Source organism: Salvelinus namaycush, chromosome 42 (genome assembly GCF_016432855.1).
Source record: "Salvelinus namaycush isolate Seneca chromosome 42, SaNama_1.0, whole genome shotgun sequence".
Taxonomy (NCBI): domain Eukaryota; kingdom Metazoa; phylum Chordata; class Actinopteri; order Salmoniformes; family Salmonidae; genus Salvelinus; species Salvelinus namaycush.
The window spans coordinates 20119589-20138503 of NC_052348.1; the positions used below are offsets into that span (position 1 = coordinate 20119589).

The window sequence follows — 18915 nt, forward strand, 5'->3', positions numbered from 1 at the left end:
TGGAATTCCTTTAGTGACAGAACAGTAGAGAAAAGAGAAACACCTTTATTCCTTCCTTCTCGCTCTCCTCTCCATCGCTCTTTTCGCTCTCCTCTCCATCGCTCTTTTCGCTCTCCTCTCCATCGCTCTTTTCGCTCTCCTCTCCATCGCTCTCCTGGCTCTCATGCACTCACTCTCTCACTCTTCTCACACTCGCTCTCTCTCCACACATGCACACTTTCACACGCTCTCTCTCTCTCTCTCTCTCGCTCTCACACTCACACTGCAATGACTCAGCGCCGAGGTAGAAGACCTATGGCTACTGTTGGATGAGCAGGTTGTCATGGTGATCGGATGACGACCAATATACTGTTGCTATGGCGATGTGCCGCATCTGTTTACAGAGGAACTAATCACACACACACACACACAGTGATCACTCAAATCAATCTACCATTGCGCCTTAAATACATCAACATACTCGTTTCCCGTTGCTCTAATTGTGCTACAGACGGCTGTCGCTAATGCAGATAATATTGTTTATGCAGCGTTTTGAGACATTTGTAGTCAGTAGTCTGATGATTGTAATCATGTAGACAATTAGGACCAGAGATTATTCCCCTTTTTGGTAGGTAATCGGCGTTATGTGCATTTAGCTTAACGAGGGGAATTATGCCATGTAAACAGCGTTTTTTCTTTCTTTTCGTTTGGGCTGTGAGAGGTTGGCTATCTGCCCACACACGCTTATTCACAACGGAGACCATTTCAGTTTTGATACTGTAGAACTATCATCTTTCAGTTTTGAAGTATGGAACGCCGTTTGGGTCTTTCCGTGTCAAAAAAGATACACGTCAAATAACACAATTCTATTATAGAATGTTGTGTGTGCTGAAGTTACACGTGCGAGCCAATCATCTTTGAGTATTGAACAACTCAAACTAAACCCAATGTAGTTGAGTGAGGTTTGAATGAGTTTGTCTATTTCCAAGTGGTTAATAGACAATTTTTATTAGTTCATTCTTAATTCTAGTAGTTCATTCTTAATTCTAGTATTAACTGTCATCATCCCTGTCTTTCTCTGTCCTAGTCCCAGCTCCAGTGGTGGGGGGCTGTAAACCAGATGAGAGGCCCAGCCAGCCTACAGCTCCAGGGGGAACCCAGGGGTCGATTAAGGCCCCCACCACTACCAGGCCACTGGGGTTCCGAACCAGAGCCCCCTCACTACCAGGGAGAAGCACTGCAACAGGTGAACACACACACACACACAATACTTTCACATATCCTTGGTGTATGCTTACTTTCACTCGCTAATCTTTTGATTTTGAAGCCTATCACTTTAAGTCTGATGGTCTGAGCATAGTTAGCATTTAAACATGTGCTGACGTGTCTAAACATGCTCACCATCACTAGCCAGTTTCACTAATGAATCAGTTTCCGCCTCTGTGACGTGTTTCTCTGATCAGGATCAGATGGACTAGTTTTATTAAACCCAGATGATGATGTCTCCTCTGGTGCTTTTGATTTGCACACCACACCCTCTTCTTGACTTGAATATCTTTTAGCTAAAATATGGACATATTTGTATTCAAATGTGTTGGTTTCGTCTGATTAGACCCAATGTGTTGTTCCAACAGAACCACATATATTGCAATATTACAGAACCAGGATTGTATTACCAACCAACCTCAGTCCCTGTGTGTGTCAATGATTATACAACGGGTGGGTCTAATCCTGAATGATGATTGGTTCATTTCTAAACTTTATCTCCACTATAATGTGTGTCAGTGAATATAGCACTCCCTTATATTGGTTACATAGAATCTCTGTTTATTTCTATGGCCTCTGGAAGTGCCCACAGGATATGAGTAATATTAGCTTGGGGTAGATGGAGTACAGTACATCATGTAGCGACGTCATGTTGCCATGGCAGCAGTGACCACTGACAGTTAATGGATACAGTAGTCGGTATGTTAGTTGATTTTCCCTGTGGGTTTCTGCTGGGTTGAAGTGTAAACATATGAGCACCAAGATGTTTTATTCTATCTAGGTCAGTCTGATTTTCTCATTGGTTTCAATTTTCTTAATTAACTATAACTTTGACACACACTCTCTTTCTCTCACACACACACTGCAATGAATCACCGCCGAGGTAGAAGACTCAATTCCCACAAATATCTAGACCTTTTGTCCCACTATATTGTAAAATACCAAACCATATAAAAAGGGATACCGAGTCAGTTGTACGACTGAATGCCTTCAACTGAAATGTGTCTTCCGCATTTAACCCAACCCCTCTGAATCAGAGAGGTGCAGGGCGGCTGCCATAATCGACATCCACGTCTTCGGCGCCCGGTGAACAGTGGGTGAACTGCCTTGCTCAGGGGCAGAATTACAGATTTTCACCTTGTCAGCTCGGGGATTCAATCCAGCAACCTTTCGTTTACTGGCCCAATGATCTAACCACTAGGCTACCTGCATATCAACAGACTAGCTGATTTGTGATTATCTAACTATATCTAATTTCTAAAATTATGTTTTAACATAATCGTTTTCCAACCCTGTGGCTCAAATGACCCATCATCCTCCGATTTCCCATTGAGTAGGGCCCAGTTATCTATCTGGATTTCCTCAATCGGATAGGATTAAATGCATAGAAATATAATTAATAGAACGGGAGTCCTCATTCAAGTCAATGACTCTTCTGTTCCGTTAATTATATTTCTATAGATTTAATCCTATCCAATAGAGGAAATCCAGATAACTTTTTGATCAACTGGGCCCAGGTGATTATGAGGTGTTTATTTATCCACCCTCAGCTTGAACCTGTAGTAGGTGGACACACGGGCTTGTACCCTGTAGTAGGTGGACACACGGGCTTATACCCTGTAGTAGGTGGACACACGGGCTTGTACCCTGTAGTAGGTGGACACAGGGGCTTGTACCCTGTAGTAGGTGAACACAGGGGCGTGTACCCTGTAGTAGGTGGACACACGGGCTTGTACCCTGTAGTAGGTGGACACAGGGGCGTGTACCCTGTAGTAGGTGGACACAGGGGCTTGTACCCTGTAGTAGGTGAACACACGGGCTTGTACCCTGTAGTAGGTGAACACAGGGGCTTGTACCCTGTAGTAGGTGGACACAGGGGCTTGTACCCTGTAGTAGGTGGACACAGGGGCGTGTACCCTGTAGTAGGTGGACACAGGGGCGTGTACCCTGTAGTAGGTGGACACACGGGCTTGTACCCTGTAGTAGGTGGACACACGGGCTTGTACCCTGTAGTAGGTGGACACACGGGCTTGTACCCTGTAGTAGGTGGACACACGGGGGCGTGTACCCTGTAGTAGGTGGACACAGGGGCTTGTACCCTGTAGTAGGTGGACACGGGGGCTTGTACCCTGTAGTAGGTGGACACGGGGGCTTGTAGGTGGACACACGGGCTTGTACCCTGTAGTAGGTGGACACACGGGCTTATACCCTGTAGTAGGTGGACACACGGGCTTGTACCCTGTAGTAGGTGGACACACGGGCTTATACCCTGTAGTAGGTGGACACACGGGCTTGTACCCTGTAGTAGGTGGACACAGGGGCTAAATCTCTGAGTTCTACTTCAAGACCCAAGCTCCACTACTACACAGATATCAAATCAAATGTATTTATATAGCCCTTCTTACATCAGCTGATATATCAAAGTGCTGCACAGAAACCCAGCCTAAAACCCCAAACAGCAAGCAATGCAGGTGTAGAAGCACGGTGGCTAGGAAAAACTCCCTAGAAAGGCCAAAATCTAGGAAGAAACCTAGAGAGGAACCAGGCTATGAGGGGTGGCCAGTCCTCTTCTGGCTGTGCCGGGTGGAGATTATAACAGAACCTGGCCAAGATGTTCAAATGTTCATAAATGACCAGCATGGTCAAATAATAATAATCACAGTAGTTGTCGAGGGTACAACAAGTCAGCACCTCAGGAGTAAATGTCAGTTGGCTTTTCATAGCCGATCATTGAGAGTATCTCTACCGCTCCTGCTGTCTCTAGAGAGTTGAAAACAGCAGGTCTGGGACAGGTAGCACGTCCGGTGAACAGGTCAGGGTTCCATAGCCGCAGGCAGAACAGCTGAAACTGGAGCAGCAGCACGGCCAGGTGGACTGGGGACAGCAAGGAGTCATCATGCCAGGTAGTCCTGAGGCATGGTCCTAGGGCTCAGGTCCTCCGAGAGAGAGAAAGAAAGAAAGAGAGAATTGGAGAGAGCATACTTAAATTCACACAGGACACCTGATAAGACAGGAGAAATACTCCTGATATAACAGACTGACCCTAGCCCCCCAACACATAAACTACTGCAGCATAAATACTGGAGGCTGAGACAGGAGGGGTTGGGAGACACTGTGGCCCCATCCGATAATACCCCCGGACAGGGCCAAACAGGCAGGATATAACCCCACCCACTTTGCCAAAGCACAGCCCCCACACCACTAGAGGGATAACTTCAACCACCAACTTACCATCCTGAGACAAGGCCGAGTATAGCCCACAAGATCTCCGCCACGGCACAACCCAAGGGGGGGGCGCCAACCCAGACAGGAAGACCACGTCAGTGACTCAACCCACTCAAGTGACGCACCCCTCCTAGGGACGGCATGGAAGAGCACCAGTAAGCCAGTGACTCAGCCCCTGTAATAGGGTTAGAGGCAGAGAATCCCAGTGGAGAGAAGAGAACCTGCCAGGCAGAGACAGCAAGGGAGGTTCGTTGCTCCAGAGCCTTTCCGTTCACCTTCACACTCCTGGGCCAGACTACACTCAGTCATATGACCTATTGAAGAGATGAGTCTTCAGTAAAGACTTAAAGGTTGAGACCGAGTCTGCGTCTCTCACATGGGTAGGCAGACCATTCCATAAAAATGGAGCTCTATAGGAGAAAGCCCTGCCTCCAGCTGTTTGCTTAGAAATTCTAGGGACAATTAGGAGGCCTGCGTCTTGTGACCGTAGCGTACGTGTAGGTATGTATGGCAGGACCAAATCGGAAAGATGGGTAGGAGCTTGCCCATGTAATGCTTTGTAGGTTAGCAGTAAAACCTTGAAATCAGCCCTTGCCTTAACAGGAAGCCAGTGTAGGGAGGCTAGCACTGGAGTAATATGATCACATTGTTTGGTTCTAGTCAGGATTCTAGCAGCCGTATTTAGCACTAACTGGAGTTTATTTAGTGCTTTATCCGGGTAGCCGGAAAGTAGAGCATTGTAGTAGTCTAACCTAGAAGTAACAAAAGCATGGATTAATTTTTCTGCATCATTTTTGGACAGACAGTTTCTGATTTTTGCAATGTTATGTAGATGGAAAAAAGCTGTCCTTGAAACAGTCTTGATATGTTCGTCAAAAGATAGATCAGGGTCCATAGTAACACCGAGGTCCTTCACAGTTTTATTTGAGACGACTGTACAACCATCCAGATTAATTGTCAGATTCAACAGAATATCTCTTTGTTTCTTGGGACCTAGAACAAGCATCTCTGTTTTGTCCGAGTTTAAAAGTAGAAAGTTTGCAGCCATCCACTTCCTTATGTCTGAAACACAGGCTTCTAGCGAGGGCAATTTTGGGGCTTCACTATGTTTCATTGAAATGTACATCTGTGTGTCATCTGCATAGCAGTGAAAGTTATCATTATGTTTTCGAATGACATCCCCAAGAGGTAAAATATATTGTGAAAACAATAGTGGTCCTAAAACGGAACCTTGAGGAACACTGAAATGTACAGTTGATTTGTCATAGGACAAACCATTCACAGAGACAAACTGATATCTTTCCGACAGATAAGATCTAAACCAGGCCAGAACTTGTCCGTGTAGACCAATTTGGGTTTCCAATCTCTCCAAAAGAATGTGGTGATCGATGGTATCAAAAGCAGCACTAAGGTCTAAGAGCACGAGGACAGATGCAGAGCCTTGGTCTGACGCCATTAAAAGGTCATTTACCACCTTCACAAGTGCAGTCTCAGTGCAATGATGGGGTCTAAAACCAGACTGAAGCATTTCGTATACATAGTTTGTCTTCAGGAAGGCAGTGAGTTGCTGCGCAACAGCTGTTTCAAAAACTTTTGAGAGGAATGGACGATTCGATATAGGCTGATTTTTTAATTTTTTTATTTAATATTTTCTGGGTCAAGGTTTGACTTTTTCAAGAGAGGCTTTATTACTGCCACTTTTAGTGAGTTTGGTAGAGAGCCAATTATTATGTTCAACATAGTAGGGCCAAGCACAGGAAGCAGCTCTTTCAGTAGTCTAGTTGGAATAGGGTCCAGTATACAGCTTGAAGGTTTAGAGGCCATGATTATTTTCATCATTGTGTCAAGAGATATAGTACTAAAACACTTGTCTCCCTTGATCCTAGGTCCTGGCAGAGTTGTGCAAACTCAGGACAACTGAGCTTTGGAGGAATACGCAGTTTTAAAGAGCAGTCTGTAATTTGCTTTCTAATGATCATGATCTTTTCCACAAAGAAGTTCATGAATTTATTACTGCTGAAGTGAAAGCCATCCTCACTTGGGGAATGCTGCTTTTTAGTTAGCTTTGCGACAGAATCAAAAATAAATTTAGGATTGTTCTTATTTTCCTCAATTAAGTTGGAAAAATAGGATGATCGAGCAGCAGTGAGGGCTCTTCGATACTGCACGGTACTGTCTTTCCAAGCTAGTCGGAAGACTTCCAGTTCGGTGTGGCGCCATTTCCGTTCCAATTTTCTGGAAACTTGCTTCAGAGCTCGGGTATTTTCTGTATACCAGGGAGCTAGTTTCTTATGACAAATGTGTTTAGTTTTTAGGGGGCAACTGCATCTAGGGTATTGCGCAAGGTTAAATTGAGTTCCTCAGTTAGGTGGTTAACTGATTTTTGTCCTCTGACTTCCTTGGGGAGGCAGAGGTACTACTTAATAAAGCCACACTAGCCCTATAACCTGGTAGTCTCTGCTACAAGGCTACAGTTCGGTTTAGTCTGTCTGTTGACATGGTGTTTCACTATTTCTCTACCATAGGGCTGAAGACTCCAGCGGTGACCAGCCAGGTAGCAGGCAAGCAGGCCCAGAACCCACTTCAGAGGGCCGGCTCGGCCAGATTCAACCGCCCCACAGCTGCTGCCACAGGTAAGAGTTCTGTTTGAACTTTTGGTGTTGGGTTTGGGTTTTGTGCCTGGGTTCAGTCTGCTAGTGTTTAGTGTTTTTCTACGTAACGGTTAGGGTTGCTTAGAAGGCACTAGAGCCAAGGATCTTGAAGTATATTTAAGCAATAAGGCCCAAGGCGGTGTTGTATATGGCCATTATACCACGGTGGAGTGCCTGGACATTGCCCTTAGACATGGTATGCTGGCCATATATCACAAACCCCTGAGGTGCCTTATTGCTGTTATAAACTGGTTACCAATGTAATTAGAACCGTAAAAATAACTGTTTTATCATATCCGTTGTACAGCGGCTATCAGCCAATCAGCATTCAGGGCTCGAACCACCCAGTTTATAATTTAGTATAGTGTCTCTGAAAAAGAGACTTGAGGACAATATGATTCTCACCCATACAGGTGTCATGGTTATTGTTGAATTGTGAGCAAACCTCCACACACCAGTTAAACTTTAGCACCCACACCACAGGAGAGTGTAGGCCCCCAGTTACCATGGTAGCGGTCCAGCGTCATCACACACTGGATTTGTGTAAAACTAGACTTGGAACAGATCATCCGTTCACCTACTCTGCATCTCAGAAAGACATGGCAGTTGGAATCAAAAATCTCCCATTTGGACTCATCAGACCAAAGGACAAGTTTCCACCAGTCTAATGTCCATTGCTCATGTTTCTTGGCCCAAGCAAGTCTCTTCTTCTCATTGGTGTCCTTTAATAGTAGTTTCTTTTCAGCAATTGGACCATGAAGTCCTGATTCAGACAGTCTCCTCTGAACAGTTGATGTTGAGATGTGTCTGTTACTTGAACTCTGTGAAGCATTTATTTGGGCTGCAATTTCTGAGGCTGGTAACTCTAATGAACTTATCCTCTGCAGCAGAGGTAACTCTGGGTCTTCCTTTCATGTGGCTGTCCTCATGAGAGCCAGTTTCATCACAGCGCTTGATGGTTTTTGCGACTGCACTTGAAGAAAAGTTCTTGACATTTTCCACATTGACTGACCTTCATTTCTTAAAGTAATGATGGACTGTCATTTCTCTTTGCTTATCTGAGCTGTTCTTGCCATAATATGGATTTGGTCTTTTACCAAATAGGGCTATCTTCTGTATACCACCCCTACCTTGTCACCACACAACTGATTGGCTCAAATCGATTAAGAAGGAAATAAATTCTACAAATTAACTTTTAACAAGGTACACCTGTTAATTAAAACACATTCCAGGTGACTACCTCATAAAGCTGGTTGAGAGAATGCCAAGCGTGTGCAAAGCTGCCAACAAGGCAAAGGGTGGCTACTTTGAAGAATCTCAAATCTAAAAGATATATATTTTTGTTTAAACTCTACAGGACCGGTGTGTCCCCCACGGGATGGTTAAGCTAACATAGGGTAATGTGATTAGCATGAGGTTATAAGTTACATGAACATTACCCAGGACAGACATATCTGATAGGGGCAGAAAGCTTTAAATTCATGTTAATCTAACTGCACTGTCCAATTTACAGTAGCTATTACAGTGAAATAATATCATGCTATTGTTTGAGGAGAGTGCACAATTATGAACTTAAATGTATTAATGAACCATTTGGGCAGTCTTGAACAGATATGCAATGGTTCATTGGATCAGTCTAAAACTTTGCACATACACTGCTGCCATCTAGTGGCCAAAGTCTAAATTACACCTGGGCTGGAATAATACATTATGGCTTTTCTCTTGCATTTCAAATATGATGGTAAAAAAAAATAAACCGCATGTTTTTTTCTTTGTATTATCTTTTACCAGATCTAGTGTGTTCTCCTACATTCATTTCACATTTCCACAAACTTCAAAGTGTTTCCTTTTAAATGGTATCAAGAAAATGCTTGCTTCAGGTCCTGAGCTACAAGCTGTTAGATTTGGGTATGTCATTTTAGGTGAAAATTGAAAAAAAGGGATGGATCCATAAGAGTTTTTTTAACACTTGTTTGGTAACTACATGATTCCATATGTGTTATTTCATAGTTTTGATGTCTTCACTATTATTCTATATTGTAGAAAATAGTAAAAATAAAGAAAAACCCTGGAATGAGTAGGTGTTTCCAAACTTTTGACTGGTACTGTCTATATCTTAAACAACCTAGTTTTCATGAATTTGATGATATAAACGTCAAGCTAGCCCATTCAAACGATTAGGGAACAGGAAGTATGACGTAGGACGATATCACTTGCACGTCGTATCAGTGCACTTCCCTTGACCAGTGTTGTCAAAAGTGTTGATATATCACAGATGGCTGACTGAATAATTCTAGCTCAATATACAGTATAATCCGAAAGTGTTCCTATAACTATGAACTAACTTTTAACCTCATTTCACTGCTTAAAACATCAGTGAAATGGTGTGAAGTACTTTAAGTTTAAAAAAACTTTCAAGTATTACTTAAGAATATTTTTGGTACCTGTACTTTATGGTTAACATTTTTGAAAACTATTACTTCTACTTCACTACATTTCTAAAGAAAATAATGTACTTTTTACTCCATGCAGTTTCCCTGACACCCAAAAGTACTTGTTACATTTTGAATGCTTAGCAGGACAGGAAAATAGTCCAATTCACACACTTATCAAGAGAACATCCCTGGTCATCCCTAATACCTGATGTGGCGGATTCACTAAACACAAATGCTTAGTTTGTAAATGATGTCTGAGTGTTGGAGTGTGCCCCTTGCTAGCCGTAAACAAAATATAGAAAAAAGAAGATGGTGCTGTCTGGTTTGCTTAATATACGGAATTAGAAATGATTTATACTTTTACTTTTGATACTTAAGTACATTTGAGCAATTACATTTACATTTGATACTCAAGTATATTTAAAACCAAATACATTTAGACTTTTACTGAAGTAGTATTTTACAGTTGTTGTTTTTTTTTCAATTTTACTTGATGCATTTTCTATTAAGGTATCTTTACTCAAGTTTGACAATTGGATACTTTTTCCACCACTGGTTTTAAGTCACTGTGTTTAGTTCAAAGGTTTTCTATTTAAAACACAGTTATGGACGTCTGCAGCCTATTTGGGGAGATAAGAGGGAGACAATTATAAATAGTAGAATGTAAAAACGTGTTAGCGATTTGGAAAGCATTCCCACGTGTGTGTGGGTCATTAGGAGCGTTTGGGTTGTGCGTTCTGGCTGACTAGCTCGGAGCTCACAAGCTCGTGACAAGGGTAAACAAACACACAAAGAATGGTGTCCCGAACACTTCCTGTCATTATAGGGATACAGGGGACTGATTGAAATCACTTGGAGTGAAACTAGGCTAAACTGTTGCCTCTGTCACACACAGACCCTGTGTGCATGCATGGTAAAACAGCGCTGTTGTATCCAGGCTCGTCACAGATGACGGACGGCCACGTCAACAGTGCCCTGGCGTCTCTTCAAATACTTCTCTCACCTTTGACTTTGCATTGTTGTGGACATGTGTGCTCTAATGTGACGATGCCCATCTGTTTTAACCGGCAGGTTGGCACCGTGTGGTGAGTCAGGGGAAGAATAGGGCAGTCGTTTGAGTCCAATGTAATGTGTTGACACTAGGGCCATTCGTCCTGCGGTCTCTACTGTTTGCAGTTGGCAACAATGCCACTACTAAGGACATGTGGTTCGAACGTGCTCCTATCAACAGGTCTCAGATTAGTTTTTGTTGATCAGCACATAAGAGTTGAGGTTAGATTTGGGTTTGCGATTGCTGATCCCAAATCAGTCTTTTAAAAAGCAGAAAGTACAGTGTTTTTAGTTAACATATTTAGGCCATCTCACAGAGGCTTTGAAGTGTGGATGTGTTCCTGGAGGCCTGGTCAAGCATGGGTCTGTGGTTAGTCCCTTCCCCCAGCCTGGGCTGGTCTTAACTGGGCTAGGCCTCGGCGCCTGACTGCCTCTCTGCTGCGGTTGCATCAGGAACTCCCACTGGGGGTTTGTGGGGAGCCACCAGTTGCAGACATGCTGTCACCCCCGTCGGCATACCACCACACACACACACACACACAGTATTGCACACGTGTATACACACACACACACACACACAAAACAATGGCTTTACAGGCCAGTGGTTACAATGGCTGTTGAAGCGGTCTGGCAAGATGCCTGTTTTCAGTTTTCTTTTATAAGACAGACTTTATTCATTTTGTTGCTCGCTGCCTAAGTTTAGATATTGGATCAGTGCAGCGCTGCTATTGGACTATTTATACTTCAGGGCTGAGTTGAACTGGAGTTGTCTTGTAGCTCAGAACATATTTCTCAAGTGGGGCTCTTACATGAAGTGACCACTTGGAGATTCTTCAAGTCTCATTTGTCAAACTAAAATACTGTTTTTGTTAGTTCTGTCACATTGTTGGATACAGGACCATGCATTTCAGGGGTGTCATTTTAGCGAAACCTAGGCTATGGCAAAGTGACAAGGAGTTGAAGCTTATTTACTGCCCTTCCGCTCCGAGGTGTCCGTATGGTCCTAAAGTCAGACTGCTCAGAGGTGGCACCATAGGTCCCAGAATGGTGTGGTACGTAGTTTTTCCTGATCTGGTAGCCTAATCAGGTAAAACTCTGGACCTTTTACAGTATGATGTGATTAATATGTTGTAAAAAGGATTCATATGGGCTATGATGGGACCAGAGTATTTCTAATCAGGTCCCGGGGTTTTAAAACATTCCTGGAAAACTCCTGGCCTTGAGGAGGAGGATAAACCCTGTCAAACTTCAGCAACTTTGTACTTGTTAATATGAATTCTATTTTAAAGCAGAACTATGTTGGTTTCCTATACACCGACACAGAGAAGCAACATGATTGGACATTAACACAGGGCTGAGCTTGCTTTATGCAGGTTGCGTATAGTCTGCGCTATGCAACTAGACCTAATTACAAATCAGTCTGTCGACTACTGTGTTATTGATTCATACCACTTAATCATTTTGGATTGGAAAAGGTCTAGATAGCCTAGTCAGACCAAATTTGATCCCATTCACATTTCCTCACGAACAAATAGGCTATAAATACATAATGTTACCGCTTCGTTTACCATGGCCAGAGGAACAGGGTGCATAGTAGGCTACACTATGCAGCTGTTATTGTTAGTAGCCTAGTCTACAGTTGATCAGACGGAAAAAGAGTCTCATTTCCATGCAATACAGCATGTCAGATGGCTGGTGTTTAGGCTGCTACATTTATGTAAGAGTTTTTGCTTGTGTGGGAAGTGATGTGTTATCACGCTTGCTAAATACCAGAGGAAAGTAGAGAGAGCCCCTTGAGCTTTGTGCGCTGTGCTCGGCCCGTGCGACCTGCAATTTCTGTGAATCTGATTGGTTGAGACACGCAAGGCGCTGTAGCTGAACTCGGATATGAAGGACAGAGAAATTGTGCGTTGAGTTCGAGAAATCATGCTAAAAAACAGCACTTTGCTATTAAACTGTACCGAACAAACATATAAATGTAACCTGTTTTGGTCCCATGAGCTGAAATAAAAGATCCCAGAAATGTTCCATACGCGCAAAAGCAAAGCATATTTCTCTCCAATTTTTTGCACAAATGTGTTTACATCCCTGTTTGTGAGCATTTCTCCTTTGCCAAGATAATCCATCCACCTGACAGTTGTGGCATATCAAGAAGCTGATTTAAAAAGCATGATCATTACACAGGTGCACCTTGTGCTGGGGACAATAAAAGGCCACTCTAAAATGTGCAGTTTTGTCACACAACACAATGCCACAGATGTCTCAAGTTTTGAGGGAGCATACAATTGGCATGCTGACTGCAGGAATGCCCACCAGAGCAGATAATTGAATGTTAATTTATATACCATAAGCCTCCTCCAACGTTGTTTTAGAGAATTTGGCAGTACATCCAACCGGACTAAAAACTGCAGACCATGTGTAACCACGCATGTTGCGTTTATATTTTTGTAAAGTATAAATCAAAAGTGCCGCTGCCACACCTGATTTGAAAACGAAATGCCGCCTTGCCACAGATTGTCCGGTGGCCCTGAGACCACTAATACCGCTAAACTGAGTTATCCTTTTAAAAGGAATTGGAAGGATTTTAGTACCCTTTTTTAAATTTGTAAGTCGCTCTGGATAAGAGCGTCTGCTAAAGGACTTAAATGTAAATGTGTTGAGCTCGGGTATGGACATACCCAACTGCCGTCTCTCTCGCCCCTTCTCTCTCTCTCTTTCCATCTCTCACTCACTCACACAGATTTCTCTCTGGAGTGACCTTGTCCCTGTAAACCACGGCTGCCTCGTAGGAGAGGAGAGAGGGATGTGGAGGGGAGAGGGGTGTTACAAACACATTAACTAGCCTACTAATATTGTTGCATTGGCTAAGTCTAGGGGTCTTTGGCCTAGTTACATGGTCTGTAACCTGACTCATTATGTCTAGGGGTCTTTGGCCTAGTTACATGGTCTGTAACCTGACTCATTATGTCTAGGGGTCTTAGGCCTAGTTACATGATTACATGGTCTGTAACCTGACTCATTATGTCTAGGGGTCTTAGCCTAGTTACATGGTCTGTAACCTGACTCATTATGTCTAGGGGTCTTAGGCCTAGTTACATGGTCTGTAACCTGACTCATTATGTCTAGGGGTCTTAGCCTAGTTACATGGTCTGTAACCTGACTCGTTATGTCTAGGGGTCTTTGGCCTAGTTACATAGTTACATGGTCTGTAACCTGACTCATTATGTCTAGGGGTCTTAGCCTAGTTACATGGTCTGTAACCTGACTCATTATGTCTAGGGGTCTTTGGCCTAGTTACATAGTTACATGGTCTGTAACCTGACTCATTAAGTCTAGGGGTCTTAGGCCTAGTTACATGGTCTGTAACCTGACTCATTATGTCTAGGGGTCTTAGGCCTAGTTACATAGTCTGTAACCTGACTCATTATGTCTAGGGGTCTTAGGCCTAGTTACATGGTCTGTAACCTGACTCATTATGTCTAGGGGTCTTAGGCCTAGTTACATAGTCTGTAACCTGACTCATTAAGTCTAGGGGTCTTAGGCCTAGTTACATGGTCTGTAACCTGACTCATTATGTCTAGGGGTCTTAGGCCTAGTTACATAGTCTGTAACCTGACTCATTATGTCTAGGGGTCTTAGGCCTAGTTACATGGTCTGTAACCTGACTCGTTATGTCTAGGGGTCTTAGGCCTAGTTACATGGTCTGTAACCTGACTCGTTATGTCTAGGGGCTAGTTACATAGTTACATGGTCTATAACCTGACTCGTTATGTCTAGGGGTTTTTGGCCTAGTTACATGGTCTGTAACCTGACTCGTTATGTCTAGGGGTCTTTGGCCTAGTTACATAGTTACATGGTCTGTAACCTGACTCATTATGTCTAGGGGTCTTTGGCCTAGTTACATAGTTACATGGTCTGTAACCTGACTCATTATTTCTAGGGGTCTTAGCCTAGTTACATGGTCTGTAACCTGACTCATTATGTCTAGGGGTCTTTGGCCTAGTTACATAGTTACATGGTCTGTAACCTGACTCATTAAGTCTAGGGGTCTTAGGCCTAGTTACATGGTCTGTAACCTGACTCATTATGTCTAGGGGTCTTAGGCCTAGTTACATAGTCTGTAACCTGACTCATTATGTCTAGGGGTCTTAGGCCTAGTTACATGGTCTGTAACCTGACTCGTTATGTCTAGGGGTCTTAGGCCTAGTTACATGGTCTGTAACCTGACTCGTTATGTCTAGGGGCTAGTTACATAGTTACATGGTCTATAACCTGACTCGTTATGTCTAGGGGTTTTTGGCCTAGTTACATGGTCTGTAACCTGACTCGTTATGTCTAGGGGTCTTTGGCCTAGTTACATAGTTACATGGTCTGTAACCTGACTCATTATGTCTAGGGGTCTTTGGCCTAGTTACATAGTTACATGGTCTGTAACCTGACTCATTATGTCTAGGGGTCTTAGCCTAGTTACATGGTCTGTAACCTGACTCATTATGTCTAGGGGTCTTTGGCCTAGTTACATAGTTACATGGTCTGTAACCTGACTCATTAAGTCTAGGGGTCTTAGGCCTAGTTACATGGTCTGTAACCTGACTCATTATGTCTAGGGGTCTTAGGCCTAGTTACATAGTCTGTAACCTGACTCATTATGTCTAGGGGTCTTAGGCCTAGTTACATGGTCTGTAACCTGACTCGTTATGTCTAGGGGTCTTAGGCCTAGTTACATGGTCTGTAACCTGACTCGTTATGTCTAGGGGCTAGTTACATAGTTACATGGTCTATAACCTGACTCGTTATGTCTAGGGGTCTTTGGCCTAGTTACATAGTTACATGGTCTGTAACCTGACTCATTATGTCTAGGGGTCTTAGGCCTAGTTACATATGTAACCGATGTGAAATGGCTAGCTAGTTAGCGGTGGTGCGCGCTAATAGCGTTTCAGTCGGTGACGTCACTCGCTCTGAGACCTGAAGTAGTTGTTCCCCTTGCTCTGCAAGAGCCGCGGCTTTTGTGGAGCGATGGGTAACGGTGCTTCGTGGGTGACTGTTGTTGATGTGTGCAGAGGGTCCCTGGTTCGAGCCCAGGTTGGGGCGAGGAGAGGGACGGAAGCTAAACTGTTACACAGTTACATGGTCTGTAACCTGAATGAATGTGTGAGAAATCAGCGTATGCACCTCAATGTTGAATGTACTGTGCCCAGGGAGAGAGCAACCTTGCCTTGGTCCAGGGCCAGCTCTGTCTCTCTTGACCTCTGGGTCGGCCAGTCCAAGCAAATTATTATTTCTTCAGATGGTGCTGAAACTTAAGTATGTACAAAAAGGAAAATACCAAAGGCCTTCCCAAACTAAAGACTCAAAAACTAACGAAAACCCTCAACAAAACAAGTAGGTTCCCCAAGCTGCCACTGTGACATCACCTTAATTGTCAGCACCTGATGTGCTTATCAAGCCTTAGCTCAGCATCTAGACCTGGTTGCTGCCCCCTGGTGGTGGAGTGTGGAAGTGTATCCTGGAGAGTGTGTTTGTCTATGTCCTAACACTAACCTTCCCCTCCACATCATAACAGGGGGAAGAGGAGGAAGTGCCATTATGTGACTGACACCCCCTGACTCACATTTGATCATATGCCCCGTTCACTACCACACCCTCCAATGTGCTCCAATGCGTATCTTGTCATTATTGATTAGCGCAGTTTTATCAAACCATTTTATAGGTGTTGTTGGGACATCACTATCTATTAGCATGAATTAAATTCATAAACCCCCAACAGAATGTCAGTCGCATTGAATCCCAGCCTTCTCTATGGTCCAGTGTTTATCTGCCTCATCATCCATATACCCCCTGTGGTGTGTATTCCATGCTGATTCTCCAGACAGGGAAAAGAGCAGCTGAATGATGGAAACGGACAGCCATTCACAGGCTGCCTGTACAGCCACCCCGCAGAACAGTGTCACTCATCAATATTCTGAGGCGTGTGTGTTTGTGTGTTTGTTTTATGTGTGACAAATGCATCCTTTCACAGACGCCACCCTCCCAGTGAATAGGCTTAACACAGCACCTGCCACAGAGGGAGAGATGGAGATAAAAGGAATAGAAAGAGAGAGAGAGGAGTGATGGGAGAGGGGTGGAGAGAGAGGAGTGATGGGAGAGGGGTGGAGAGAGAGGAGTGATGGGAGAGGGGTGGAGAGAGAGGGGAGAGGGGTGGAGAGAGAGGAGTGATGGGAGAGGGGTGGAGAGAGAGGGGAGAGGGGTGGAGAGAGAGGGGTGGAGAGAGAGGAGTGATGGGAGAGGGGTGGAGAGTGATGGGAGAGGGGTGGAGAGTGATGGGAGAGGGGTGGGGAGTGATGGGTGTGGAGAGAGGAGTGACGGGAGAGGGGTGGGGAGAGAGGAGTGACGGGAGAGGGGTGGGGAGGGAGGAGTGACGGGAGAGGGGTGGAGAGAGGAGTGACGGGAGAGGAGTGACGGGAGAGGGGTGGGGCCTCCTGCTTTCAAGGATCCACATTTTTCTTCTCTCCTTTATCTCTGCTCTCCCATCAGTTGGAACCTCGGTATGAACCAACTGCATCCTCCCACCTTCTCTTCTCCTTTTCTTCCCTCCATCCATCCATCCTCCCCCTCACATCTTCACCCTGGGAGTGAAGGAGAGAGAGAGAGAGAGAGAGAGAGAGAGATATTATTCTCAGGTCCCGCCCACTTGCCGCTCTGCGCACACTCCTCCCCCTCCCTCTCCTCCCCTCCTCCCTCCCTCCATCCCTAGCAGCATCTCTCTGTGTGTTTTCTTCACAGTACTATCGAAAGAACCAGTGTGAGATACACAGAGATGCCGAGGCTGAGCTTTGTCTAACCGTGTGTGTGAGAGTGAACCTCTAACGCCTATTGGTCCCAAATGCTGCAGTGTGTGTTTGTTGCAGTGTGTGTGTCTGTGTCCGCGGCAGTGTGTGTGTGTGAGGCATCACTAGGGGAAGAAGAGATCATCGTCAGTGTTTCTGCCTACATTTCGTCCTTTCTCTCTGAGGATTCTACTACAGACTAGACCTGGACTATCTCTCCATACTGTTACAGCTTCTACTGCAGGTGGCAGAAAAACAATGCTATTTTTGGCGCCATTTTCTCTCGTTTTCTATTGGCTGGGGGTACAGCTCGAGTGTATTATTCCCCCCTACGCTATCTGAGAGTGGTGTAGCTCTCTCGCTATCTGAGAGTGGTGTAGCTCTCTCGCTATCTGAGAGTGGTGTAGCTCTCTCGCTATCTGAGAGTGGTGTACCTCTCTCGCTATCTGAGAGTGGTGTAGCTCTCTCGCTATCTGAGAGTGGTGTAGCTCTATCTCGCTATCTGAGAGTGGTGTAGCTCTATCTCGCTATCTGGGAGTGGTGTAGCTCTATCTCGCTATCTGGGAGTGGTGTAGCTCTATCTCGCTATCTGGGAGTGGTGTAGCTCTCTCTTGCCCTCTATCTGGGAGTGGTGTAGCTCTCTCTTGCCCTCTATCTGGGAGTGGTGTAGCTCTCTCTCGCCCTCTATCTGGGAGTGGTGTAGCTCTCTCTCGCCCTCTATCTGAGAGTGGTGTAGCTCTCTCTCGCCCTCTATCTGAGAGTGGTGTAGCTCTCTCGCTATCTGAGAGTGGTGTAGCTCTCTCGCTATCTGAGAGTGGTGTAGCTCTCTCGCTATCTGAGAGTGGTGTAGCTCTCTCGCTATCTGAGAGTGGTGTAGCTCTCTCGCTATCTGAGAGTGGTGTAGCTCTCTCGCTATCTGAGAGTGGTGTAGCTCTCTCGCTATCTGAGAGTGGTGTAGCTCTCTCGCTATCTGAGAGTGGTGTAGCTCTCTCGCTATCTGAGAGTGGTGTAGCTCTCTCGCTATCTGAGAGTGGTGTAGCTCTATCTCGCTATCTGAGAGTGGTGTAGCTCTATCTCGCTATCTGAGAGTGGTGTAGCTCTATCTCGCTATCTGAGAGTGGTGTAGCTCTATCTCGCTATCTGGGAGTGGTGTAGCTCTCTCTCTCTCGCCCTCTATCTGGGAGTGGTGTAGCTCTCTCTCTCTCGCCCTCTATCTGGGAGTGGTGTAGCTCTCTCTCTCTCGCCCTCTATCTGGGAGTGGTGTAGATGCGCTTTTGGACTTGTTTTTGTTGGGAGTCTTTTTCTCTTGTTCCCTCCTTTTCTTCACCTGTACTGGAAGAGTATCTACCCTAGAGACTAACCTAGTCTGGAGGAGTATCTACCTAGAGACTAACCTAGTCTGGAAGAGTATCTACCCTAGAGACTAACCTAGTCTGGAGGAGTATCTACCCTAGAGACTAACCTAGTCTGGAGGAGTATCTA

The 18915-nt window shown here is 44.8% G+C and overlaps 1 protein-coding gene across 2 annotated transcripts in view; it reads left to right on the forward strand.

Annotated features, from left to right (window-relative positions):
• Nucleotides 1–18915, forward strand: part of LOC120034700 (microtubule-associated tumor suppressor 1 homolog) — a 71948-nt gene that overhangs the window by 26196 nt on the left and 26837 nt on the right. For both annotated transcript variants that reach the window (XM_038981307.1, XM_038981306.1), the window contains exons 5-6: nucleotides 1067–1225; nucleotides 6996–7103. In XM_038981307.1, coding sequence (XP_038837235.1) covers nucleotides 1067–1225; nucleotides 6996–7103 — 267 coding nt within the window. The remainder of the gene's footprint in view (nucleotides 1–1066; nucleotides 1226–6995; nucleotides 7104–18915) is intronic.